Source organism: Microtus oregoni, unplaced genomic scaffold (genome assembly GCF_018167655.1).
Source record: "Microtus oregoni isolate MIOR12 unplaced genomic scaffold, Mior012 000042F_ref0000377, whole genome shotgun sequence".
In the NCBI taxonomy this organism is placed as follows: domain Eukaryota; kingdom Metazoa; phylum Chordata; class Mammalia; order Rodentia; family Cricetidae; genus Microtus; species Microtus oregoni.
In genome coordinates, this window is record NW_024543209.1 from 17095033 (window position 1) to 17122967 (window position 27935).

A 27935-nucleotide genomic window follows, 5' to 3' on the forward strand; every position below is an offset into this window, starting at 1 on the left:
GCCTTTATTTTCTATTTTCTGCCTTAGTTGCAAGAAATGAGAAGAGGAGGTAGGCAGGGAGAGATTGAGAATACTGAGATTCATCCTCTCATCTGGGCTCTCCAAGACCGGGACCACTGGATCACACTGACTGTCATGGGCAAGGGCTGTGTTTCCCAGCAGCTCTTGGAGCCCCCCCCCCCTTTCCCTCAGGATCTTGTGAGAATCTCTGCACACTGTCCCCACTTTATTATCATCCAGTCTATTAAATAGATAGTTTTATAGGACTTTTTATAGTTCATCTTTCACAGATGACCTTTAGAGTTAGGTTAAAATGGGTTAAATGAAGTTCTGTGCATCCTGGGGAAAATCGCTTTCTCCACTGACATTTGATGAAAAAATTGCAGAGTCTATTTAGTGGATACTGAGACCAGGAGCCACTTTGGAAAGTCCAAAGAACTGAATTAAGAAACAAGCAAGTGGGCCACATTATCCTTACTTCTCAGACAGTATCAGGGATTTTCCTGACAGAGCTTTGTAAAGGGAAACTGAGTTTGCCATAGAAACACCCAATTGGGAGCTCATACTACTAAGGAGGAAAACACTTCAGCTCCAAGGGGTCACACATTAAATAAATAAACATTTATTTAATCGACTGTAAAATTACATACTTACAAAACAAGAAAAGAAAGACAAGAGGCATCTTTCTGAAGGTTGTTTTGCTTCATTTTGGATTTTTTTTTTACTTTGGGTTTTTTGAGATAGTATTTCTCTGTGTAACAACAGTCCTGGCTATCCTGGAACTCATTTTGTAGACTAGGCTGGCCTCAAACTCCTGCCTCTACCCCCTGAGTGCTAGGATTAAAGGCGTGTGTTACCACCACCCAACCGCTGAGTTGTTTTTTTTTTTTTAAAGAGGTTTATTAAATTTCCAACAGGATTTAGGTCATGGGTAGACCTTTGAAGGACTTGTGAGTGCTCTATGGTGGCCATTAAAGATCAAATTATTAGTTTAAGTGCAGAAAAAAAAAATGACTGTTATTTTCAGGCACTCTGCATATGCTTGCTTACTATGAGAAAAGAAACAGCCTGGATTACACGATCTCCCTTGCCAGATTCCCATGAAACTGTGTGCTCACATCACTTCCTCACTATAAATCTACAGTAAAAGATGACATAAAACTTGGTTGTAAAAAGTCTTGTAATTTTTATTTGTTTGTTTGTTTGATTTAATTTGTGAGCACATGCGTGCATGTGTCGCGTGTATGCAGGTTTCTGATGAGTCCAGCAGGGGCATCTGATTCACAAGAACTAGAGGTGTAGGTAGTTATAAGGCACTTGATGCAGGCTCTGGGAACCAAGTGCCAAGATCGTCTAAGTGCTGTATTTCCCCTCTCAGCTCTCTGGCTTCTACCAACTTCGCTTGGCGACGTGAAGGCCAAAGTGTTGTCAGGTCGCTTTCATCTTGACAGGCATCTGCTGACAGACACCCTGTACCCTGCTCTGCTCTCCTGTCACATCCGTAACCCCCCCCCCCCGGTGTGCTTTGGCTTAGGTATTATGGGGTTTAGTTGGGGTTTTGTGTTTTTTTGTTGTTGTTCTTTTTCCCATCTCCCTTGGGTGCTGCTAGATCACATGTTCCTTCTGTGTCCTAGCATGCCTTTCTTCCTCTCCTGGAATGTCCAGGTTGTTGTGAAGCCATCCTTAGAATGTTCTATAGATCTGCCAGTGGAGGCTGAACTCTTTCTGCAGAGTGTGATGTGGTGCTGCTACTGGAGGGTTTTCGAAAAACATGTCTTCCAGTGCCTTATACGCTTGCTTACAGGATTGTGTTTGATTATTTTACAGAGTATCATGACCTTGCATTCTTGTGGGTGGCTCCACCCGTTTGGTGAGTCCTGTCACTGAAAGGAGGTAGCTGTGATGAGTGGCCTTGTGGATTGGTGTTGGCTAAGGCCCGGTACATGCTCTATCACTGTATATGATAAACTTTGGTCCCTTCTCATGGAACAGCCCCGTTGCTAGCAAAGGAGCTAAGAGGTGTGGTCTGGTGAGTCTAAGGAGGCCTGTGGCTTGCCCCCTCTTGCCAGAAGCCCTGTTTTTATCTCTGGGTCAGGGCCTCCTCACTCTCCTAGCAGAAGCAGTCATGATAAGGCACATCACGCTGGTCACTGTAAATCTTGATAGATGATGAGTCTTTAATGGAATTAAAGACTTGGTAGGGATCATATTTAGAAAACATAGAAAGCGAATGGTTCTTCCAAAATGAGGGTTTTTTTTGTTTTTTGTTTTTTTTTTATATTTATTTATTATGTATACAATATTCTGTCTGTGTGTATGCCTGCAGGCCAGAAGAGGGCACCAGACCTCATTACAGATGGTTGTGAGCCACCATGTGGTTGCTGGGAATTGAACTCAGGACCTATGGAAGAGCAGGCAATGCTCTTAACCTCTGAGCCATCTCTCCAGCCCCAAAATGAGGTTTGATGACTAGGGTACAACTCCATTGTAGAGCACTGAATTCCATGCCCAGCATTGAAAGATTAATTAAAAAATAGAGAAGACATGAGGCTTACATACACTGAGGCAAATCTATAAGGTCTTTATTGTTCTCAAAGCCAAGTACTTATTCTACAGCTTCTAGGGTGACTTCATGGTTGTGATTGATAACCAGTCTAAGTCTTCATTCATAGAAGTCGCAAAGGGGAGCATTAGTAGTATTTACTGTGGCTTTTACAGGTGGGAATGAATTGTAGCAGTTCCCACCAGAGTCCAGCTTTCTTCCATTGTCTTTTGTTCAGTATCCTCTGGGACTTGTTAGAGCCGCGGCGATGACCCAAGGTCCGTGGCTGAGAAAGGTGTTTGCTACTGTTCGTCTCCACACACTGCAGTTCTGAGCCCCTTTGGCAAATGACAGTTCAAGGCTCATCTATAAATAGTTCTCTGATTAATCACAATCCCAGCTGCCTACATCAACCGACAAAGTTTTTTGTTGTTGTTATTGTTTGTTTGTTTGTTGTACATTATACCTGTATTTTGCGTTAGTTTTATCTCCACATGAAATGGAACAGTCCAGATGTGGGTACAACTGGCCACATAAATTACAGCAAGCATAGCAAAACAGCAAATAGCACACACTTTCAACATTCTCACTGTGTTAACGCTAGAAGAAGTATAATTGCAGATTACCTTAAGAACCATCGACAGGTACTTATCCTAAGTCGTAAGCAACTCACACTGTGAGCTGTGTGTAAATATCCCAGTTTTCTCCTGAAGAATAAACACCCATGAAACCTACTATTTACCAGTCTTTTTTAATAAACAAAACTCTGGAAGCTCATCGTAGAAATTGGAGGAACTTTCCTCGGCTTCTATTTGGATTGTTTTAAAGAGATGGATTGCAGGAGTATGCGCTGCTTTTCAGGGAGTGAGATCAGTCTTGTTAAAAAAAGAAAAGGAAAGAAAAGAAAAAGGAATCATCAGAGAACTCACAGCCTTTGGCTAAGGGGACTGCATTTGAATGGGGTGGTAAGCTAGATGGCACAATGGGGTGTACTTAGGTATTGGCAGTGTAAAAGGGAGTGGGGAGTTGACTCTGTTGTTTTTTTAATTGTTAGGTGGTCTGTTCAGTGCAGCTGTGTTTATGGTTCCTAAATGATAACTGCCTGAACACAGTGACAAGTCCCCACAAATGAGAATAGGACTTTCTTGGGGGAAAAGACCATCCTGCCAGTATGGGGTGTATTTACCAAGCAGCAAGAGTACAAGCAATTCCAAGCAGTTTTACAGCTGGTTTGATCGAGCAGACAGTTTTGACAAGGTTGAGTTTTGTTTTTTAAGTAATTGATCCTTTAAATGATACATTTCACAGTGGAATAAAGTTGGAAATGGCATTCGGAAGGATGCATAGTCACGTTTCTGTAACCAGTATTTGGCTGACTTAACTTATGCTCATTAAAAATGGCTGCGTAATTTGGAAACACAGGCCTAACATGCCCATTGTCAGTTGCTTCCTAAAATGTATTTTTAGTACTTCTTTGATAATTTCATAGTGTATTTTCTCATATTCACCCCATATTTCTTTACCTAACTCCTCAGAGATCCACCCCTGCTCCCCACCCTCCCCCAGTTTTATGTCTTCTCTTGTTTGAATCACCTACTGAATCCAATTTGTGCTGCCCATATGCCCACGGGTGTGAGGCCATCCGCTGGGGCGTGGTTGACCTACCAGGGACTGAACTCTTAAAGAAAATGAACTCTCCCTTCCCCATAAGGAATCAGCTATCAGTGGCTCCTCGGAGATGGGAGTCGGGAGTCCTCCCTGCTCTGTGCTAGAATGCTAAGTGGACTGATCTCGTGCCAGTCTTGTGCCGACAGCTACAATTGCAAAGAGTTGATGAGGTCAGCATTCTTGTCATGTCCAGAAGACACTGTTTTGCTCCCATCCTCCCTTACCTCTGGCTCTTACGCTCTTTCCATCCCTTCTGCACTGTTCATGAGTCTGAGGCTTGTGGGAGTGGGGTAACAGATGTCTCTTTGTGGTGAAGCACTCCACTAACACTAATTCTCTGTGCCTTAGCCAGCTGTGAGCTTCTGCTTTCACCACCATTCACAGATCAGAGAAACCTCTCTGATGAGGTCCGAGAGCTGCACTAATACAAGGGCATAAAGATATTAATTTTGAGGGCAGTTTGATACTGTGCCCACTTAGCAGGATAATAGTTGTGGGTTCACCTCTGGAGCCTGTGAGCTTCCCAAACCATGGATTTTTGGTCAGATTAGCAATATCCTGTAGAATGGGCCTTAAATCCCATTAAAAAGGAGTGATTACTTGTACAACATCAGTACCACTGTTGCACCGGGGTGTAGCTTGCTACCCCTACCATTCCAGTTCACGGGGTTCACAGCTGAGCAAGAGTGGATGACGTTTTCTCCTGGTGGCCTGTATAATACCCTCTGATACTATGAATGCTAGGCGGCAGAGAAGAAGCTTCCTATTCAATACCAACTTGTTTTTTCCATGTCCTATGACCAATGTGTGCTGTCTTAACATCGAGTTTGAGTGGGGCAACCAAGAGCAATGGCAATGGCCTCCCTGTATTGTTTTGGGAGCTTCCAGGACATCTCTCAAGAGAAGGTATCCCACACCTGGCACTGGGGTTTTATTTGGCAACCCATGGCTTTTAGGGGCATCTTACTTAGGGTTTCTATTGCTGTGATGAAACACCATGGCCACAAACAATTTGAGAAGAAAGAGCTTTATTTCACTGTACAACTTGCAAGTCCATTGTCCGTGAAAGTTGGGGCAGTAACTCAAGGCCTTAGCCTGCAGGAAGGAACTGATGCAGAGGCCATGGAGGAACGCTGCTTATTGGCTTGCTTCCCACGATTTGCTCAGTCTGCTTCTTATACACCCAGGACCACCTGCCTACCCACAGGTGGCACTACCCACAGTAAGGTAGGCCCACCCACACCAATCATTAGTCAAGAAAATGTCCCACAGGCTTTTCCAGAAACCAGCCTGGTGGGGGCACTTTCGCAATTGAAGTTCCTTCCCAAGCTTGTGTCAAGTTGGCAAAAAACTATCCAGCATAGTAAGGAACATTATCCTCTGTGTAGGGTAACTCTTTTATATGAACTAAACTCTTGTATACAAATATATATGTGTATATATATATGGAGCTTACAGATACATACGGCTTTTCCAAGTGCCTTTAGTATTAGTCATCCTTCTTCCTCTTTGCCCTACCTTCCCATCCCTCTTTCCACCCAAACCTCCCTCCCCTTTATTCTCCTCTTCCCCTTTATATCGTCTATGTTCTGCTATCCTCTTACCTTAAGGTCCTTCTCCCCCACTCCCTACCAATGCCCCCTCTGACTTTCTGGATTCTACAGGTTCTCTTGATTAAACACAGAAATCTAAAGATTCACATGTGAGTGGAACATGTGACATTTGGTTTTCTGGGTCTGATATTGGTTTCCTCATTCAGTATGTTTTCTAGTTCCATCCATTGATTAGCAAACTTCATAATTTCATGTTTGCTCTTTAAAAGATGGCATGGAGTTGTAGCTACAACAAAGAGACACTTACCCATAGCAATATATATATATATATATATATATATATATATATATATATATAATAAGTACATGCTTATGTAAATAGTCATAATTTCAGGATTGTATGAAACATGCAACACTGAAGAGTAAAGGCCTAACAACTAATTTTGTTTTTTAAATTATGTGTATGTTTTGAAATTAATGTGTGTGTGTCTGGGAAGAGGGTATGTACACGCAAGAGAGTCCAGGTGCCCCTGAAGGCAGAGGAGGAAATCAGAGCTGGAGATGCAGGCAGCTGTAAACCATCCAGTATGGGTGCTGGACTCAAATGTTAGTCTTCTGGAAGAGCTGTGTGCACACTTAATCACTGAACTATCTCTGCAGCCCTAATGACTAGTTTTGGGTGCATTTTTGTTAGTGTTATATCCCTCATAACTCAAATTAATGTTTATTACTATTCTCCCATATTGCCAAAATATTTCCCTGCATTTGGATTAGAAGCAGCTTGTTCTGGCTTGTTGTGCAAGTTTGTTGCAAGAAACAAAGTGATATTTAGATCTTGGTGTATTTTAGGAGCTTTTTTTTCTTGTATCTTTCCTGTGTGAAAGAAAGAAATCTGATCAAGTTGTTTCATAGTCATGTTCAAAACGAGTGCGCTGTGGTGATTTCACATCCCTGCATAGTTAATGGTTTTCCAGAGATGGGAATGAATTATGCAGAATGTTGTCTGTTAAACAACTGACCATCTGCAGCCTACTCTAAATTCAAGAATCAGCTATGGTCCAGGACAATATATGGGCTGACATTTATTTTCATACTTTTTTATTTTGTTTTGTTTTTTCAAGATAGAGTTTTTCTGTATAGTCCTGGCTGTCCTGCAACTCACTCTATAGACCAGGCTGGCCTTGAACTCACAGAGATGTTTTGGGCTTCTTGTTTCTTCACCCTCGCCTTCTCTTCTCCCCACAGATTGGTGAACGACAGCAAGTGCTAGTAACAGAAGAGTCTTTTGACTCCAAGTTTTATGTTGCACATAATCGCTTCTACGAGCAGGTAAGAATCCTTCATGTTCCCTTCTTTTTCTCCAGACTGAGACCAGTTCTGAAAGTTTAAGGAAAGGGGACAAGAAGAAGAAAACAAACTGAATCAAAGGAACCAGGCTAGCAAGGGTTGAACTCTGATTTTTTTTTTCTGGTCCCTGAATATACTTTGGGCCACTAGAGAGTCTAGAACAGCCTTAGGCTTCTGGGCATTGTGAACCAGCGGCTAATGCAGTTGGTGGAGAGGGACTCCTGTTGGCAAGGCAGGGAGAGTGTGTGCAGGAAGCACAGCCGGTGCCCTGGAGATGTTCCCGGGCACTTGTAGGTGAGAGAGGCTGCCAAGCGTGTGTGTCCCCCCCTTCAACCCCCCCCCGTCCTCCCCCCTCCCCCGTGGCCTCTAACACCCTCACAAGGCCTCCACAGTGCTTCTTCGGTCTGAGTGGAGTTCACATGGGCCCTTTCTCTTCTGTTCCCAGCCTCTCTAGGAAAGTAGAATTTCAAAAAATATAGAAAAACTTAATTGATCTCAACATACATACCCAGTATAAACACACAGCCACTGGAGAGGGATGTTTAGAAGCTCCTGACTGTGGTCAGCACCTCGAGCTTCTCTTCCCTAGAGGGGGAAAGCATGTCAGAAGTGATTTACAGAGTTCTTCCCTCAGGGAGGAACCCTGGATGGACCAAGGAGGACAATGGAAAACGTGTCCTAGGAGACACTCAAGAGTGGCGTGGGATGGCCACAGATGGTTCTGAGTCATGTTATTTTCCTTAATGTCGAATGGTGTTTCCTATCCTTCTGTTCTTTCTCATCAGATGAGAAGTGGATTTTCTCTCTCTCTCTCTCTCTCTCTCTCTCTCTCTCTCTCTCTCTCTCTCTCTCTCTCGGTCATGACTGGAATTGGAATTTGGGGATTTTAAGTACTACATGGGCACTTCAGATAAGGCAGGGCAAGGGAAAAGCAGCAGAGAGGCCTCACTATTGCTTATCCACATGGAATAGTTCCTAGGTAGGACCCCTCAGAGCCCACGTGGAGACACTTGTGGGGTACAGAGAAGGCTGCAGCTGAGAAAGAAGCCCCTGTACCTCACATTTAATCTGACCCTCTCCTGTTCCCATCTCAGGAAGAGCCATTCTCGAATGCAAGCCAGCCCTCTGCTCAGTCTTGGGGAGGACCCCAATGTATTTTGGTTGTCTCTTCCCTCTTTCTCTTGCCATCTGGGTTTGTGCCTCAGCAGGGAACCTTTCCCCCTTCATTTAAAAGGCAACAGCATGCCTCATTAGCTGTTTCCTCTAGTGGAAGGCAGTTGGGCTTTTTCCAATTATTAAAACCCGGGGGAGGGGGCCGGGGGGAGAAAACAAGAAACACTGAGCCCTTCATTCAGGTCAAGGCAGCAGACCAAGAAGGCTTATATTCCACGGGACTAGCACCAGAATTTCTAGGCATAGTTTGGGTTAGGGATTTTCTTACTTTATAAAATTAATTTAAAAGGGCCTGATACTAATGCTCTTTTAGTTGGCCTGTTTGCCATGAGTCACCCACCCTCCAGGTGACCTTTCCCTACCCTTTGATGAAGCCATGTGTACAGTGATCATAAAAACTGACCTCAGAAAGACCAACACCCAGTGTGGCAATGGCAGGATCCTCCCTGACCATTCCTGACCCTCCCCCCCCCTTTTTTTTTGTCTCTATAACTAAGCCTTTCAAAGATGTCATAGCTTCTATTTCTAAATAAGATTGTAACAAAATATCAAAGGATTATTGGTTTAGCACTGCTCTGTTTATATTGGACTCTGACCCGAAGAGGCTGGCAAGTAGCTACAATACCAAAGCAGAGGTGTGGGGGGGTAAAATGTGTACAGACGACCTGAAAGGTCCCGACAAGAGGAGACTCCTGCTGAGGTGAGCATGGATCTCTATCGCTCTATCAGCAGTCTCTAGAAGAAAGCCATGTGACCGCTACCTGTGAGCTAGCTAAAGTGGCCTTCAGAGTGGCTGCTTCTGTACAGAGATTGACTCATGAGACTAACAAACGCATTTCTTTTCTAACAACAAAAGGCATGAAAGGCAGCCATTAGCCAGAGGAGTCGTTTAGACAAACACCAATGTGCTGTTTCACTGAAAGAATTGCTTTGAAATGTCTTTCCTCTTGCCCTTTTGCACACATGAACACACGCACACACACACACACACACACACACACACACACACACGATCTTCATTTGAAGAGTTTATTAAACCATTTCCCTGACAGCTAAATTGGAAAGTATTGGAAGTGTGAGGCTTTCATAATTTCTGAATCCGTTTTCTTGATTGTGTAGGGCAGGCAATGGCTGAGTGTCAAAGGCCACTCCAGAAGTGGTTGGCTGACTTTTGGGAATTTCACAGCTTCCTGCCACTGTGTTTCAGGACACCTGGCATCTGGTGATGGAGGCACTGGGCCTGTAGCCCCTTGGCTCATCCCAGAAAGGCCTTTGCACTCTCCAAGGGTCCAAAGCCTTGAATGACCAGGAGACAGAGCACTCTGTAATAGGACCCCTGACCCCCCCAGCAGACCCTTTGCGGACACTTGAATAAAGTGTGGACTTAGTTGATAGTGGTGTATCATTTTTCTCTCTTCGTGGTGACAGACACACTGCAGTAATGTAGGAAGTTAATGGTGGGGGTGGGGGTAGCAAAAAGCCTTCCTACGGCATTATCATTGTGCTTTAGCCTAGAACTATTGTAAAATCAGGCTGATATATTAAAAACCTCTAATTTCTGAAAATCTGTTTAAAGGTTTTAGTGCCAAAGAACCCTGAATTCATGGGGAAAATGGTTGAAGTAGACATTTATGAATCAGGAAAACACTTTTTGAAAGGACGGCCAGTATCGAACACCAAAATCTACACACCATCCATCAGCAAGCCCCTGGCCAAGGGAGAAGTCTCGGGTTTAACAAAGGTAAGTTCAAGGTTCATTGTCCCCTACGCTGCTGACGACATGGCAGCTTGAGAAGCACAATGACCTGCGCCACGAGTCTGTGATCACATGTAGGCCCCTTCTGAGGATACGCAGGTTTTGTTCCTTTCTGGCAGATGGCGATCTGGAGGTGCAGCTGCGTGGGTGCTGATGCAGCCTTTTGCTTCTCTGCCCATAAAGGGAATAAAACTGCTTCCATTTCCAGGCCAGAAGCAGAAGGCAAAAAGCCATTATTTGTAGGTAGGAGATTCAACACCAAGGTGAACAGATCCAGTAAGTTTCTGTATCGTCGATCCTGAAGGGAGGGGGATAAGGACCTGGTGTTTCCCTGCTGACAAAGCTCTTTGTAACATGGTTAAAGCCTACAGGTGAACAGACACGAAGCTGCAGCACACACGTGCTGTGGTACCTCATGTTAGTGTGAGCTGCATAGATACTTGAGTCCTGTGGAGCGAAAATTAAACATTTTTTCATTCTGTAAAAAAAGTCACCTGGCCCTGTTTTATACCTTGGTAAATATGGATGTTTGCCAGCCTCTCACACATTTCGTTGAGCTACAGTTGTAAAAGCTGATGGAGTGTGAAATGAAAATGTGTATCACATTTCTAAGCATCATTTGATGTCCTTTCTTCAACACAATTGTTAAACACCTTCTCCCACAAAAGGATATAGCAATGACTTAACATATGGGGAAAAGATAACTGATACTTATCTGCCTGCGATCATTCACCTCTGCAGCTCTTAGTTCAAATGAATAGTAAAGACATCCTAATTCAAGTAAGGGAAGTAGAGCTGTGCCTCAGGAAGGGCGGCAGGTGTGTCCTTGCCCTCTGTCTGTCTTCACTGATGACGCTGAACTCAAATCCTACGAGAGCGGCACTTCTGTGCTTGGCTATTGCAGAGGAGGGACTGTCCATGTTCTCTGACCCCAGCAGAGGGGCATGTATTAGCACGTCAGAACCATACCAGCTTTCCTCTTTTGTGTGTATACACTTTAGTAGTGTTATTTTCATTATTAGTGCATGAGTATGTGTGTGTGTGCGTGTGCGTGTGTGTGTGCGCAGACGCACACGCTCATGTGGACATCGAGGGGGGACAACTCTGGGGAATTGGTTCTCTTCTTCTACCGTGAGATTCAGGAATTTAATTCAGGTTCTCAGGGTTGTTCAGCAAATACTTTCATCCTTTGAGCCACCTCACCAGTATTTTATTTGATTTCATTTTACTTTGAGACAGTGTCTTATGTGCACTAGACTAGCCTTGAACTTACTTTGTAGCTGAAGATGACTTTGAACTCCTTATCCTTTTGCCTTTACTTCCCAAGTGCTAGAATTACAGAGTATAATTCTCTCAAACTGTACCCAGTTTGAAGCGACCATCTTGTTTAAACTTGGGGGAAAATCACCGATGTTCATTTGGGTTTTGGGAGGTATTTTATTTATTTTTTTCATTGTTTAGGGGTTTGGTTTTTGTTTGTTTCCTTTTTTTGGCTTTGGAGTTTTGGGTTTTTTGTTTTTAACCTTATTTGGAAGTTGGGGAGAATGGCCTGGAAGCAACAGTAGTCTGGCATTGAAATTAAATTAAATTCAACTGAATTATTTCATCTTCTCCTTTAGATGTTTTTCAAGGAAATTAGCTAACCCATCATGTGCTTTAGGAGATTTTTTTCTTTACTTGTTGTTCTGGGCTTGAACTCATGGCCTCACGCATGCTGGCACAGCCCTTGGCCACTGTGCTGTATCTCCAGCCCTTTGAGGTTGACTTTCAATTGCTATAGTGGAAAGGATTTTACAAAAAATGGCAGAAATATTTTAAAGACCCTGCCTGGCTTAGTTCTGACATGTGCATCTCTCATAAGGGCTTGAGCTCAAAAACCTCTTATGAGTTCTCCGTGAAAGACAGCCCCTCTGTTCTTGCACACCGTGTGCTTTCTAAAGGTCTGGCCCACTTCAGTTCTAGGAGGCCCACTTCCCTCCTCTCCTCTCCCTTCTTCCAGTCTAAGGTACAGTGTTGCCACCAGCCTGTCTTTGCCCAGGACAGCCCAGAGGGCGGGGTGTGATGAGGTCATGTGGCTCCTAGCTTCTCTGAGCTTATATAGATGGATTATTTTACATGCATGAAACTATAAGTAAGGACTGGGGGTGGGGGCGGTGCTAAGGGAAACATCCGCAGCTCTTTCTTGCATCTTTATTTGTGACTCACTCTTTATCTGTATTTGTCTATCTTTAAACACATGACCAACATGCCAGGATCCAGAGGCTTTGCCGGTGACCTTGTTCTGTTATAATACTGCACTCTTTAGCAGGAGAACCAAAGAGAGCAGGAAGGGAGCGTGGGAATTACAGGCTTGCCAAGCAAGTGGCAAAGGTAGCTCATCTCTGGCATGGTGAGCTCTTTGACAGCAGGTAAAGGTTCTGGAAATGGTTTGTGGAATCACCTAGCTCTGTGTGGTTGGAGTTTGGTCACAGGGATCCGAGTCTGCACATGGCGTTACCAGTGCACCCTGGGTCTAAACTGCTCAGAGCTCTAGTTTTGCATGTTGAGTGGGAGTGACATCCCCACCCCGCAGTGTTGATGAAGGAATAAATTCAGTCCTGCTGGTGAGTTTCCTTACTCAAATGCATAGTTTCTGTCTCTATGAAATTACATTTTCATGGAAAAGGACAGAGAGGAACCTCTTTCTTTTTTCTCTTCTACTTTGAAGCACCGTGAATTGGACCCAGAGCCTCCTCGTATGATGCAAGGTTTCTACATGTAGTTCCTGCCTTTATACATTTTATTCTGAGACAGGGTCTTCCTCACCTGCTGAGTCTAACCTGTCCCCATTCTCTGCTTTGGTTCCCTCAGGAACTGAGCGTATAGATGGGTTCTGTCGAGACAGAAACGCCAATCTTCCTCTTCCCAGCTTTATTAGAGGTGTGGAGGGGGAGGCGAGACAACTAGAGACACAATTAGTCTGACGATTTTTAGGGCTTATGGAGTCAAATGCCACCCACAACATAAGAAATGAGTCGAGGAAGTGTGGTTGATTTAGGAAAATGTTATGTAATAATTTAAGTGAAGGCGCCTGAGCTCAAAGACGAATGTAAATCAAATGAAGGCCGGGCTGTGACCTTTCCTATAGAACAGCCAGGGGACTTGTGCTTTAAGGTGGAGGAAGGGGTGGTGACATGTATTCTAGGATGATAATCCTTCACTGTGGTCCCCATGCTCACAGTGCAGCATTAACTCTGAGCTGTGGAAGAACACAAATTCCACTTGCCCCTCCCCAGCTCCCTAAGTCAGAATCACTCTGGGAGCGACTCAGCCAAGTATTTTTAGAGATAAGGAGTTGTTTTGTCTAATCCTATTTTTGAGATCAGGCCACACTGTATATAGTCCATGCTGGTCTGGACTACATTATGTAACCTAGGCTGGCCAAAACTCATGGCACTCCTTCCTCAAGTACTAGGATGTACCATGATGGCAGATACATGATCTATTTTTAAGTTCATTTTTCTTTCACAATTCTATATATATGTGTATATGTAACTTTGCTTATACTGTACCTCATTATCTTATCCCTGTCCTCCAAACCTCTTCTTCTTTCCAAAGAGTTCCCTTCCTGCTGTCATACAGTGCACACATGGTATAGAGCACCCTTTTGCACTTAATTAGGGTTACTTGCATGAGTATAAGTGGGAATTATTTTATTTGGGCAAATATAATTTATCAGTGACCACACTGTTAGGACTGTGACTCTACCTGCCCCTTATGCTCCTTAAAGTAGGTTGGGGCCTCAAGAGCCTCTTCCTCATAAGTAATGAAATAGTAACGGGCCAGTCATGTACAGATAGCCACTACCGCTGTGAGTTCCTCGGTGCAACACGCCATGTCCAAGAGACAGAATCATAGCCTTTTTCTGCCTTGTCTTCATTAATACTCTCTGAGCCTTGGAGGGGGTGATAAAGATGTCCTACTTAGGGTTGAGCACTTATTCTCAGGACATTGGCCAGTTATGAGTCTCTCCATTGACTGTCACCCATTGCAGACAGAAACTTCTCTGACCAAAGCTGAGCACTAATCTATGGATATAAATGTAACTGCTTACAAAGCAGTTGAACACCACATTCATTTAGTAAAACAACAGTTATAGGTCACCCCCCCCCCCCCACACACACACACCCTCTAAGGCCTGTGACCTCCCAGGCCATGGACTTTTGACCAGGTTTACAATACTAGGCATGAATTCTTTCCTGCCTCAAATCCGATCATAAGTGGTTGGTTACGGCCTTTCAGTAATACCATTACTGCACCAGTGACCACATTTTACCTGACTGGTTGGTAGTAGAGCTCACAGAGTTCATAGTTAGACCATTAATGACTTTTCCCCTCCAGCAGCATACATAACACCTTCCAATGCTATAGAGGATTCTCATAAGCTAATTCCAGCTGCATTTCTCTAGGACCTAAAACAAAAGTGTGTGGTGTCTTCAGTAATAGGGTCTCCTAAACTAGTTCCAGTAGATAATCAAGAGCAATGGCAGTAGTCTGAGTTGTTTAGGGGAGTATCTGGGTCCTTTCTGATCAACAACTCAACTCATAAGATAATATCCCATACCTGGCACTGGGATTTTGTTTAATAATCTATAGCTTCTGAGAGCTGCATTATCCATACCTGTAAGGTGCTTGCCTTCAAAGTATTTTTATTATATTTTTACATATAATAGCTTACAAAATAGTAGGTCTCCATATGGCTTTTTCATGCATCCTTAATTTTAGTTAAACCTTCTTCTACTTCCTTCTTTCCCCATCTCCCACTTCCATCTCCACTTAAGTCTTTCCAACCTGATTGGTTCTTCCCTCTACTTTCCTATCAAGTGTGTTCCACCTGCACAACCTGTTTTACAGTTTTGTATTGTTTTTTGCAAGCTTTTTTGGTAACACTAATACACATTAAAATTTAATACCTATTTTCCCAAGAAAATGATTCCCAAACTTGAGTATTTGATACAAAAAAAAAAAAAAAAAAGTTCTGATGTCCTTTTACACAGCTTCCTCACACCAGATGTAGAAACCTATGGACATGGTGGCATCCACTTAGAATCCCAATGCTCAATACTTTGGAAGTTGATACAAGAAGATCTCTGTAAGCTCAAGGCCAGTCTGAGCTACACAGGGAGATCCTGACTCAAACAACAAGAAAAAAAGAAACATATGGGTAGATAAGCGTGGTGAGGTGTGCAAATCTACAACCATTCAATAGAATGGAAAATTGTCTGTGACTCCTCATCCAAGAGTGGAATCAGGCTCTGTTTTAATGATCATATTAAATCTACTTACAGAGAATTTCAAGCACATCTAACAATAGCATATCATCTTCATCCCACATCCCCATGATTAGCCATCTTAAACAGTGGTCACCTTCTAGTAAATCTTATATCATCTGTGTTCTTACCTTCCCATCTTTCCCGTACCCTAATTATTAGTAAGAGAATTCCGTTTATCATTTTATCTAGAAATATATCAGTAATTAACCCCAAAAGGAAAAGGCCTTTTTAGGGTCTAACTTTTATTTTGTCATCTTGGAGCAAAGTCTAGTGTAGCCCAAGTGACAATTGGTTGAGGCTTAGCATGAGCTATGAGTCCTGATCCCCCAGATTTCACTTCTGTAGTGTCTGGAATTTCAGTATGTGTGCTTTCAGCACCTCTTTTGAGGTGATGTTAGGAATTAAATTTAGAGGCTCTGGTGTACTAGGCTCTTCAACCCACTAACTACATCTCTATCAATAGAAGATTCCTTTTCAAAACATAATCATATTCTATTATCAAATCATAAAACAATGATTTTTCTTTACCGTTGACTGAAATTTTCCTAACTTCTGCTACAATCTCAAACCAACATTTAGGGGAATGGTTATCTTGGGCCAAGTGGTATGTTAAATATCTTATTTTTTTTAAATATTTGTTTATTTATTATGTATACAATATTCTGTCTGTGTGTATGTCTGCAGGCCAGAAGAGGGCACCAGACCTTATTACAGATGGTTGTGAGCCACCATGTGGTTGCTGGGAATTGAACTCAGGACCATTGGAAGAGCAGGCAATGCTCTTAACCACTGAGCCATCTCTCCAGCCCTGTTAAATATCTTACATGCATTCATATCATCCTCATGATAGGCCACTGTTACCATCAAATTTTCCAGATAAGGAACCAGAGCATCAGTAGACTAATAAATAACTTACTCAGACTCATAAAATGACAAGAGCCAGGTAGAGGAACAGGAACCACTTTTTAAATCCAGGTCTTACCAACCTGAAAACAGTATGAAATCTGTGGGGCTAGAGAGATGACTCAGTGGTTAAAAGCACTGGCTGCACTTCAAAAGACCCAATCACAAAGGTTTGAGTCCCTACACCATGTTGCAGATCACAGCCATCAGTAACTACAGTGCCAGGAGACCCCATGTCCTCTTCTGTTTTCCATGGATACCAGGCACATACCTACTGCATAGACACATGCAGGCAAAATACCATACACAGAAATATTTTTTTAACTTGAAGTTTGGACAGGCCTGATGGCACAGGCCTATGATCCAAGCTACCTAGAAGGCTGAGGCAAGAGGATCATAAGTGCAAGGCCTACCTGGGCTATGTAGTATGTTCAGCGTCAACTTGGGACGCTTCCTAAGACCCTACCTCAAAAATAAAAATAAGGCTGGGGAAATACCTCTGTGGTAGAGCACTTGTCTACCATGCAGGAGGCCCAGGTATTCAGAGATGGATGAACAGATGGATATAAGAAGGGAAAGAGAAAGGGAGAATGAACGTGCATAAAATTTTCCACTGTAACCATTTTGATAGTGTCACCAGTTTGCAACCAGTTTCCAGGACTGTTTAATGTTATAAAACTAACTCTGTGCTTATTAAGCGTTAATTCTTCTTCCACCCCCCTGCTAATCCCTGTCAATTTCTGATCTCTCTGTCTCCATGACTCTGACTACTGGAAGTGACAGATGAAAGTGGCATCGTATTGCTTTTGCTTTTTTGTGACTTGCATGATGTCCCCAGATTTCATCCATATTGGGCCACATGTCAACCCCACAAAGGCTGAGGGACATGTCATTGTATCTTTACATGCTGAGTAATTCTCCACTGTATTTCTTTTGCCCAGTCTTCTGAGCACACTGGAATGCTGCCACCAACTGCTTCTTGGGAATATAGTACACAAATGACTTAAGTCCCTGCTCTAGATCACATAATAGTTTCTGTTTGTTTGTTTGGTTTGGTTTTGAATTGTTCTTTGAAAAGCGTTACACTGTTTCCATGGCAGCTGTATCATCAGCAAAGATCCAGTTCTCCCACAATCGCGTCATCTCATGCTTTTGCTCTAGGCCGTTCAGATATGCCAATCAAGTGCTTTAAAGCCCAGCTCCATGCTCTTTACATTGCAGGAATCTTATTTGATAACTCTGGTCAGGAATTTCTCTCTAGACTAAGCTCACTGGATCCAAGAAGAAAAGGAAGGTGAGGCCGAAAATAATGAGGAATTGGGTAGAACTAATCCCCTTTTGTGTACTCGGTCACAGCAACTTTTGGGCCCTGCATGATGAGAGAAGCAGAACTATTGGAGGCTTGTGTGACTCCTACATAAAACAGTTCTCTCATCAGTGCTTAAGAAGTCAGAGCTGGGTCTCTGAAACATTTTCTCCTGAATTTTAAGCTTACAAATAGTCGGGCTTATTGCAAAGACTTATTTATTTTAAGTTCTTTCCTAATGGTAGAATTGGTTTAAGAAAGAGGTGGCCACTTGTGAAAGGCCAGGACAGCTTGTGGTCTGGCAGGTTTGGGCCCCATTATGGTGACAAATCCTACAATACCTTACAGCTCACTTCCTTGAATCACAGTGTTTCTCACATACTGACTGCATCATTCAGGGAAGATTAAGTGGATCATATGGACATGGACGTAGTGGACATATGAATATCATAAGCATAGGTCACCAATTTCCTGGCCTTTATTTTGACTGTAGACTTCTTTAAAGTACTTTGCTTACTTTGGCTTTTATTACAGTTTAACAATTCAGAGCACACGTTCAGAATTCTCATAACCTGTTGTTTGAATTCTTGTTCCATCCCTGACAAACAGTATGAACTTGGAGAAATTCACTTACCCAAGTCTCTTCTTATGAAACCCATAAGAGCACCTGTTTTACAGGATGTAACAAGAGAGGCTTAGCACAGTAAATATTGCAGTATACTAGCAGCAGCAGCAGCAGCATTTGTGACGTACACTAAGCCATGACCTTACTTTAACTGACAATAGAAATTACACACTAGTCTATAATTTCTAGTGTACCCATTGACCACTGACTTCTTACAAAATGGCAGAGGAAAGCAGGTCACCTTAAAAAACTATAATGAGAATGACATTGACACAAACCACAGATGGGCCCATGAGATGACTCAGTGAGCAAAGACACCTGCTGCCAACCCTGACCACCTGAGTTAGATCCCAGAGACGCACATGACTAATGGAGAGAGCCAATGCCTGGAAGTTGTCCTCTGACCTCTACCAAGAGCACTATGGCATGTGTGACTCCCTGGAGTCAGCTAGACAGCTCAGATCCATTCCTGCGGCCACTCTTGATAAGAAAGAAGGCATCTTAGGGTTGCATGCTTGCCTCGTTACCTAAGAAATGGCCTACAGGACCATCAGATGTACTGAATTTTATGTACAAACTATACTTTGTTTTCATAGCTTTGACCCTTAGAAAAACACTGTTTAAATGTTTTTCTTCCAGTCTAACATTCATTTCCAAAACCACTGAAGTGAAAGGGGCTATTAGTTCAGGGCCAGATTTGAAAGCACAAGAAAACTTCGTTCATGAGGTTAAGAAATGGCTTAATAATTAAGTTGAAAGTGGATCTAATTTCAAACAGATCAGCTAACCGTGTTAGGAGCAAATGAGGGTGTGTGCCTTCCTATTCTCCTTCCGCCCCCTAGATGTTGGCTGTAATCCCACGATGTTTTTCCAGTTCGTTTCCTTTTTTTTTTCACTTTACACCATGCAGTACTGAATTGTTTATTGCCCGAGTGTTAAATTGGTGTCACAGACAATTAAGACCACAGCACATGCACCGTTGTGTGCGTTGCTGTCTTCCATATTGCATCTCATTGGTTTCTTTTGCAGACCACTTAGGACACATTTGAATTGCACAGGCTGGATGCCTTACTGTTACTCCACACTTCCTTCTGAGCTGCGTTTAGTTAGTTGGACACTGCCAAGCCAGTATGGATGATGTCAGTTGAAACAGTGTAGAATATGTTTGCAATACTTTCCATGTACCAATCTGAGTACCATTCAAAGCATCATCAGCCGAGCTGATGCTGAACAATTAGCTTTCATTTCACTTGCACCCCTAATTGTGCAATCAGCAACGATAATTTTCCTTCTCCTGAGGGTTGAAGCTGGGCATAGAAAGGAGAGTTGCATGCATCAGGGGACTAATTGTGCCTTGATAATGATAATAACAGCTACAATTTAGTAAGTCTCTACTATGTCCCTAGCGTTGAGGCTCGCAATGCCTTGGGTTGTTCTGGTAGCCTGGGGGAGGGCACCTGAATGCCATGAAAAGTGCTCTCAGCATTTCTGTGCATAATGACAAAGAGACGCCTATGGTAAAATTAAATACATATGCATATACACACACACGTGTACACACACACACACATGTACACACACATACACCTTATATCCTTTACTCCACTGGGATGGGGAGAAAGAATAGTAAAGCTGAGTTAAAGCAGTGACAGATGCCCAGAGCTAGGGAGGCTGAGTTTAAGAGCAAAGAGTCAGGCACCTGAACCTGAGTTGCTCATACCGGCAGCATGCAGATGCCTCCTGACTGCTTCTGTTTCCGTCTTCACTGAATATGTTACCTGGGCACTGGACTTGATGTTGGAGAGACAAGCAATCAAAGTGCCCAGGACTTTTGTATAGATCTTGATCTGACTGTTGTGGTTGTTCTGCTCTTCTGTTGTGACTCTGGTAGCAATCAGAAGGGGCACACTATCCCCCATGGCTGTCACTGAGTGTCTAATTAGTCACTCAAGGAAAAAGGGGTTTAGCTTGGGTGTGACTAAAAGATACAGTCCATCGTGAGGAGCAATAGCTGATGGCTGCAGCAGCAGAAATGAGAAGCTGCTCGCTCACATCTAGGTAGACCAAGGAGGGAAGTGATGCTCTTTTTATGCAGCCTGGGTCCCCCAGCCATGCAGTGGTGCTGCCCATACTCTGGGCAGTTCTTATTCACTCAGTCCATCTTCAGAAACACCCTGGCAGCTGCACCCAAAGATGAATTTTGCCAATGTCGTGGGCTTTTCATAATCCATCCAAGCTGGCAATCAAATTTAACTAGCCCAATGATGTAACTGCCTAATTTGTGGGTGATTTTCCCCAAATGTAAAATCAATCTATTCAGACTGGAAAGCGTTTGGTGGGAAAGCTTCCCTGTGAGGTCAAAGGCTGGATTCAGCAGCTTTTGAACCTAGAAGGTCCCTGATGCCCCATCACACCCGAAAGGGAAACTCCTCAGAAACATTGTCCCTGTGGTGAGTGGGTCCCAGCTTCCCAGAGCTGTCCTGTGCCTTCCTGTCATTTCATTCTTTCTCTCAGTGTTGTTTCCCCTTTCTACTCACCAACACCAGTTGGAACCCTGTGTCTCATGTGTCTGGGACTATCCCGTTCTGTGCCTGTGGGTCTGGTTTCACTAATAGTAATTTTCCTACCCTCCAGAAATGGTTTGTAGGAAGAATTCTGTCATCAGCTCTGGAGTGCCAAAGCTGCTCAGCGCATTGCTAAGCACTGCTTGGGACACAGATGTCTGAGGTGTGGACTTGCCTTTTGGGGTGTTCTGAAGAGAAATGAGTGTCTCAATATTTACACCTCCCCCAAATTCTTCTGTGGAAACAACCATCACCATGAAAGGGGTACAGGCCTTTGGAGACAGGTTATGGTGGCAGAGGCCCCATTTTACAGCAGACTTGAATCTTCTATAATCCCAGGTGAACACAGCAAGGAAGTATGAACTTGCGAGCAGCTCTGCTAGCATCTGCATCTAGACTTCCCAGACTCCAAACCTATTGTTAAAATGGTCCCCGGTCTGTAGTAACTAAAACAGTGAGTATGTGCCAATCACATGTGGAACTTGTTCAGTGCTAAGTGAGATAGCATCGAAGCATGCATGGTGGAAAGCCTTTGAAGAGATAGCAGGGCCAGAGCTCTTTGCAGGAAGCAGGGCACGACTGCTTCGATAGGAAGAGGTTTGGAAGATGGATGCTGAGTCATTTGTAGAAGCGCTGATGGTAGAAGCAGAGTCTTGGATGTTATCTAGAAGCACATCGGAGCTGTTGGCAGAGCTGTGGCTTCTGCTCTGCCTCTCCATGCCCTATCTGCCCCTCATCTTCCTCATACAAGTGCTGCCTCTAATTATGGAACCCGAGTCTTGCCTTTGCCCTGGGGACAGAGACACTTGTGAAAGGTTTGCAGAGAACTGAATGCCAAGGTAGAATTGAGAGTGGGAACTGTCAGTGTTCAGAGGTTCAGCCTTCACTTCCGTGGTTTCACAGCTGTGAGATTAGAACTGGCTTTGAAGGTGAGAAGGGCTTGGGTAGGTGATGAATGAAACCCTCAGGGTGGAAGGATCATAAGTGGACGCAGAATGCACGGGGCAGTGTCCAACTTTCACACTCAAAACAATTGTGGGCAGTGGGCAGTTAGAGGAAATAATATTCTGTATGAAGACTAGGAACTCTGGCTTTTCAAAGCTAAATATTTACACTAAACTGTTAAGAGTACGTCTTTCTCTAGAATCAGCTGTTCACAGGTTAACCCTGACATCTCGGTCCTCCTGCAGCCATATCCTACCCACACAGTAAGTCCTGTGGAGTCAGCCTGAATGCTTCATACAGTCACGTGGTGCTTGAGTCCTTATGCCTGGCAAGGCAAGAGACATGGCAGGGAGAAATGCTGGAAACCTTTGTGAGAGTGGGCTCATAAGAGCAGGATACCTGACCCAGTCTGGTGCATTCATTCCAACTCCAGACCATAGTCATCTCCAGTTAGTCCTTGCCCAGTATTTGTTGACTGTACTTGGTTTTCAGTGATCTGCAGGGTGGAATGGATGAATTCTCTTAGCAGGGAGGTTGGGAGTAGACAATGTACTTATGTGTATCACTGAGGATATTGATATATTCTTTGAGCAGGAACTCTCAGGCAAGCTTCTCAGTCTGCTCCGTGAAGTCCCCTGACATCATGATAAGCAGATGGCAAAGGCTTTTTTGAAACTGAGATTGAGCTTGTTAAGTTACTTTTTTAAGAATTGGGTACCGCAGAGCAGGGGTTTACTTTCTACCATGAATTCTGGCTTCTTCACCCTTCTTTCTACTAGTGAAAAACACAGCTTGTCCCCTGCCTGCCTCAGCATCGGCTTTTCATTGTGTGTAAAATAAATCAAGGATGTTTAAGGAATAGAATGCTCTCTAACATGGGTTTGCAATGAAGAGCTTTGGGGAAACAAATTTTCTCTTTTCCCTCTATCTCCCAAGTGCAATTCTATAAAACTACCAAGAAACATAAATATTCAGGCCATACATCAGGTCGGTTATCTAGGACAGTTATCTGGTAGGAAGCCAACCTGCACAACGGGGATACAGTACCTTTCCGATTTGCCACCTCTGGAGAGAGAAATCAGAAGAACACTCGCAGCAAAGGACTATTGTAGACCTTATCAAGAGGAGCACTTCCCTCCCACAGGCCCCTGGCTCATCAGGCTTCCTTCTTGCAAGCATTCATTTAAAAAGGATAAAGCAGCTCTTGTGCCTAAAAGCCTGGGGCCAGCGGTGACTTTGGCATTGTGGTCTCACCCTTTCAGATTGTGCCATCATCCTCTGGGCATTTTCCCTCCCTAGATCGTTTTCTAGGCTACAAATTAGGAGTGATAAAGCCTGATTCATAGTTTTTAACAATAGACTGAGATAAGGCATGGCGAATATTGGATCATGTAAGCAGTCCATGAATAAGGTGTGGAATTGAAGGTTTGTTTGGGGGCTGGTTAAGATGTTAATACATCATCCATGCCTCAAAGACTTTCCCCATAATCATTGTGTTCAATGGGAATAGAACATGGTCATCAGCGCTTTAGCCAGATGTAGAAATAGCATTTGTGAAGAATAGTTACCTAAAGTAAATATCCTGGTGGCATTCTTAGGAGCCCACATTTCCTATGACTTAGAGTGACTTTTTCTCCTAGTACTCTTCACCCAAGGTCACTTGCTCTGAACAATCCCAAAGCCTCTGTGATGCAATGTTATTCACGAGTCTTTCTCAAGCATTCTCCCACAGAGTGACTCTGTGCCCCATGAAGTTATCCTCCCGTACCACAGTCTGCCTGACTGCCTCCCTTCTGCTATCCTGTCTAAGGCAGATTGTGTCCTCCTTGTCAGATCCATCCTTAGGCCCACAGGACTCTGAAATTCCATTCCTTTTTCTATAACCCAAAGAACTAAAAGCAAGCGCTTAGATTCCACTGTTCATCTTGGGATTATTCATAAAAACAAGAAGCAGGCCACCCACCCCCCAATCCACAGATGTATGGACAAACAAAATGCGGTGTGTGGCATAATAGAATTTCATTCAGTCATGAAAAGAAAGGAATTTCTCACATATGTGGCAGCGTGGGTGAACCTTGAGTTTGAAGTGAAATAAGAGACCAAAATGTGACAAATACTGTGAGTTTCCTCACTCAAGGTGCGGGAGGAGCAAGGTCATCAAGCCTTCTGGTGACGGTGGACAGCTACAGTGGTGACAGAGCATCTCTGTGGGGTGATGAACTATTAGAAACAGTAATATCTGCACAACTAAGTAAACCTCGTAAATGTAATGGATGCCATGGAACGCTGCACTTAAAATGACTTAAATTATCAGGTTTATTTTATATACATTTCACAATAAAAAATTTAAATAGAAAAAAAAATCTTAGGGCTTCAGGCTCAAAGCCAACATCCAATAGCATTCATCAAGTCTGAGGCCTTGATTTTTCCCTCCTCATGAACACTGGTCCAGCCAGTGCCTGCCTGCTGCTCCCTGACATGAAAGCACCATTTGGGAAAGCATGTGCACCTGCCAGTCCCTCTCTGGTTGTGTGTTTCTCATTAGATGTCCAAACAAAGTGTCTGTTATCTAATATCATCCAGATAGATCTCTGCTGAAACACTGGCTCATCAGTGAGATCACCCTAGGTTACAGTCTACAGAACTACCCACCACCACCATCACATGGGTGGCTCTTTTTCTCCATAATGGATTTCACCACCAGATATCTGAAATAATTTGTGTCAGTTTCCAGTCCCTAAAATGGAAGTTTCATTAGGTCTAAGACTTTGCTTCATTTGCATCTGTCTTCTTGATAGCTAAGTACCTGCCATGGAGTACGTGCTGTTAAATGTAGGTGTTCAAAAGATACATGCATAGCCCTTATTCAAAACACTACTGAACCAAATACATGGACATCATCTATCAACAGTCTCTCCATTTCCACTGCAAATGCCCCCTCCCAAGCAACTTACAGAACCTCAGTAAGGCCCAGATGAACTCCGCAGAGATCACACATGTATCTGTCGGATGTAGGGTAGTAAAGTGCAACCCTCCGCACCTTAGTGGGTCTCTGGAGACATGTCTGGAGGTGTTACTGGAGACTAGTGTCTCACAGGTGCTCAGCTAAAACTACTGGGATGAGTCAACTTTGTCCTCCAGGTCTTAGCCATGCAAAAGAGCACGGGGACGTGATCATATGGTAAAGGCAGAGGAATAAGAACAGCAAAGCAGGCACATACAAGTCGCCTTGGGTCTTTACCTGCATGTTTGATAGCATCCCATTGGCTGAGTAAGTCACATGGTCAACAGAGCACACTGCAAGCGATACCACAGAAGGCAGATGATATTCAGAAAATGAGGAGTAAGAACCAAAGATCAATCTACCAAGGCTAGGAATTCTTAGCACTTGTGATGGGTATATCTCTGTGTCCTCTTTCTACACCCCCCACAAGAAAGCATTTTCTGTTCCAGTCTTAGATGTAATGTTTCTGGCTCTGTAATGCCTTGTTTTCAGGTGTCAATAGAACTGGAAGGGTTAGACCTCAAAAACAATCTGAATACTTGAAGAGCCTTCTCACTGGTTTTTTTTTTTTTTGGATAATAAATGTTAAGTGTATATTGTTTAAGCCAGTTAGCTAGATTGTGATTGTTTATTACAGTTAGCGTTAGGAAACTAGCACTTACTCTAGAGCAGTGGTTCTCAGCCTTCCTAATGCTGTGACCCTTTAATACAGTTCCTCACGTTATGGTGACCACCATCTGTAAAATTATTTCATTGCTACTTCATTGCTGTAATCTTGCTACTGTTACGAATCATAATGTAAATATCTGTTTTCTGATGGTCTTAGGTAACCCCTGTGAAAGGGTCATTTCCCCACCCCCCAAAAGGGGTCACAACCAGAGGTTGAGAACCACTGCTCTAGAGAGTCCACATAAAATGTGATAAGTTGTGAATGGACACTAATAGAGATGTTTATTTCTCCATTTTCTGCATTGACCAGCTACTTTGTACCTTTATTCTCACTGTTAGATCCTATGGTAGGCAAAATATGAGCCCTAAAAGTACTTAGTTATCACGGTTCCCCATTTGTGTGACCTTTAGAGGTGAAGAGTAAGTAAATCTCTTTATTTTTATTTGTTGGCCAGTTTTATGTCAACCCAAGCTAGAGTCATCTGAAAGGAGGGAACCTTAATTGAGGCTTCATAGGATCCAACTATAAGGGATTTTCTTTTTTTAATTGACCTTATTGAGCTATATACATTTTTCTCTCCTCCCCTCCCTACCTCTCCCCTCTCCTTCAACCCTCTCCCATGGTCCCCATGCTCCCAGTTTGATGTGGGATTTCCCTCTGTATGCTGTAAATACTGTTGGTTAATAAAGAAACTGGCTTGGCTTGATAGAGTAGAGTAGAGCTAGGTGGAGGAAAATAAACTGAATGCTGGGAGAAGGAAGGCATGAAGTCAGAGAGAAAACATGTAGTCCCGCCAGACACAGATGCTGGAACTTTACCCAGTAAGCCATAGCCTCATGATGATATACAGATAACTAGAAATGGGTTAAATTAAGATATAAGAGTTAGTCAACAAGAAGATAGAGCTAATGGGCCAAGCAGTGATTTAAATAAAATAGTTTCTGTGTGATTATTTCACGTCTGAGCTGCCAGGCAGCTGGGAAACAAACAAGCAGCCTTCCTACAATACCAATTTATCTAAGAGATCTTGTCTTTTTCTACTTCCCATGTAGATTAGATCCATGTATGTCTCTCTTAGGGTCCTCTTTGTTGTCTAGGTTCTCTGAGATTGTGAAATGTAGGCTGGTTTTCTTTGCTTTATATCTAAAAGCCACTTATGAGTGAGTACATATGATATTTGTCTTTCTGGGTCTGGGTTACCACACTCAATATGATGTTTTCTAGATCCATCCATTTGCCTACAAATTTCAAGATGTTATTATTTTTTTCTGCTGTGTAGTACTCCATTGTGTAAATGTACCACATTTTCCCTATCCATTCTATGGTCGAGGGGCATTTAGGTTGTTTCCAGGTTCTGGCTATGACAGACAATGCTGCTATGAACATAGTTGAGCACATGTCCTTGTGGCACGATTGAGCATCCTATGGATATATACCCAACAGTGGTATTACTGGGTCTTGAGGAAGTTTGTTTCCTAATTTTCTGAGAAATCACCATACTGATATCCAAAGGAGCTTTACCAAGTTGCACTCCTACCAGCAATGCAGGAGTGTTCCCTTTACCCCATATTCTCTCCAGCATAAGCTGTCATCAGTGTTTTTGATCTTGGCCATTCTTACAGGTGTAAGATGAAATCTCAGAGTTGTTTTGATTTGCATTTCTCTGATGGCTAAGGATGTTGAGCATTGCCTTAAGTGTCTTTCAGTCATTTTTAGATTCCTCCATTGAGAGTTCTCTGTTAAGGTCTGTACTCCATTTTTTTTTATTGAATTATTTGTTCTCTTGATGACCAATTTCTTGAGTTCTATGTATATTTTGGAGATCAGACCTCTGTCTGATGCGGGGTTGGTGAAGATCTGTTCCCTTTCTGTAGGCTAGTAAGGCTTTTTCTTAACTAGTAATTGATGGGGGAGGACCCAGCCTATGTTAGGTAGTACCATCTCTGGGCTGGTCGTTCTGGGTTTTATAAGAAAGCAGGCTGAGCAAGCCAGGGGAAACAAGCCAGTAAGCAAGACCCTGTTATAGTCTCTGCATCAGCCCCTGCCTACAGGTTCCTTCCTTTTTTGGAGTTCCTGTCCTGACTTCCTTCAATGATGAACAATGGTATGGAAGTATAAGTCAAAAAACCCTTTCCTTTCCAGCTTGCTTTTTGATCATGGTGTTTCATCCCAGCAATAGAAACCCTAACTAAGACACTATCCTAACCCCTCATATTTGTGACTATATTAAGCTACATGACAGGAATAAATTAAAAGTTTCTGCTGGAGTCAAATTTGCTAATCATCTGGCCTTAAAATGAACTTTTCAACTGGGCCTAATATAATCACAAGGGTTTTGTTTTTTTTTTTTAATTTATTTATTACGTATACAACATTCCTTCCATGTATGCTTGCAGGCCAGAAGAGGGCACCAGATCTCATTATAGATGGTTGTGAGCCACCATGTGGTTGCTGGGAATTGAACTCAGGACCTTTGGAAGAGCAGTCAGTGCTCTTAACCTCTGAGCCATCTCTCCAGTCCCCCACAAGGGGTTTTAAAGTGAATGGCAAGCAGAAGAATCGGGGGT

General features: G+C 43.2%; 1 protein-coding gene across 1 annotated transcript in view; it reads left to right on the forward strand.

Annotated features, from left to right (window-relative positions):
- Positions 1–27935, forward strand: part of Cdkal1 (CDK5 regulatory subunit associated protein 1 like 1) — a 532123-nt gene that overhangs the window by 496171 nt on the left and 8017 nt on the right. The window contains 2 exon segments of the mRNA XM_041633005.1: positions 7009–7092; positions 9860–10024. Of these exon segments, the coding sequence (XP_041488939.1) occupies positions 7009–7092; positions 9860–10024 (249 nt within the window).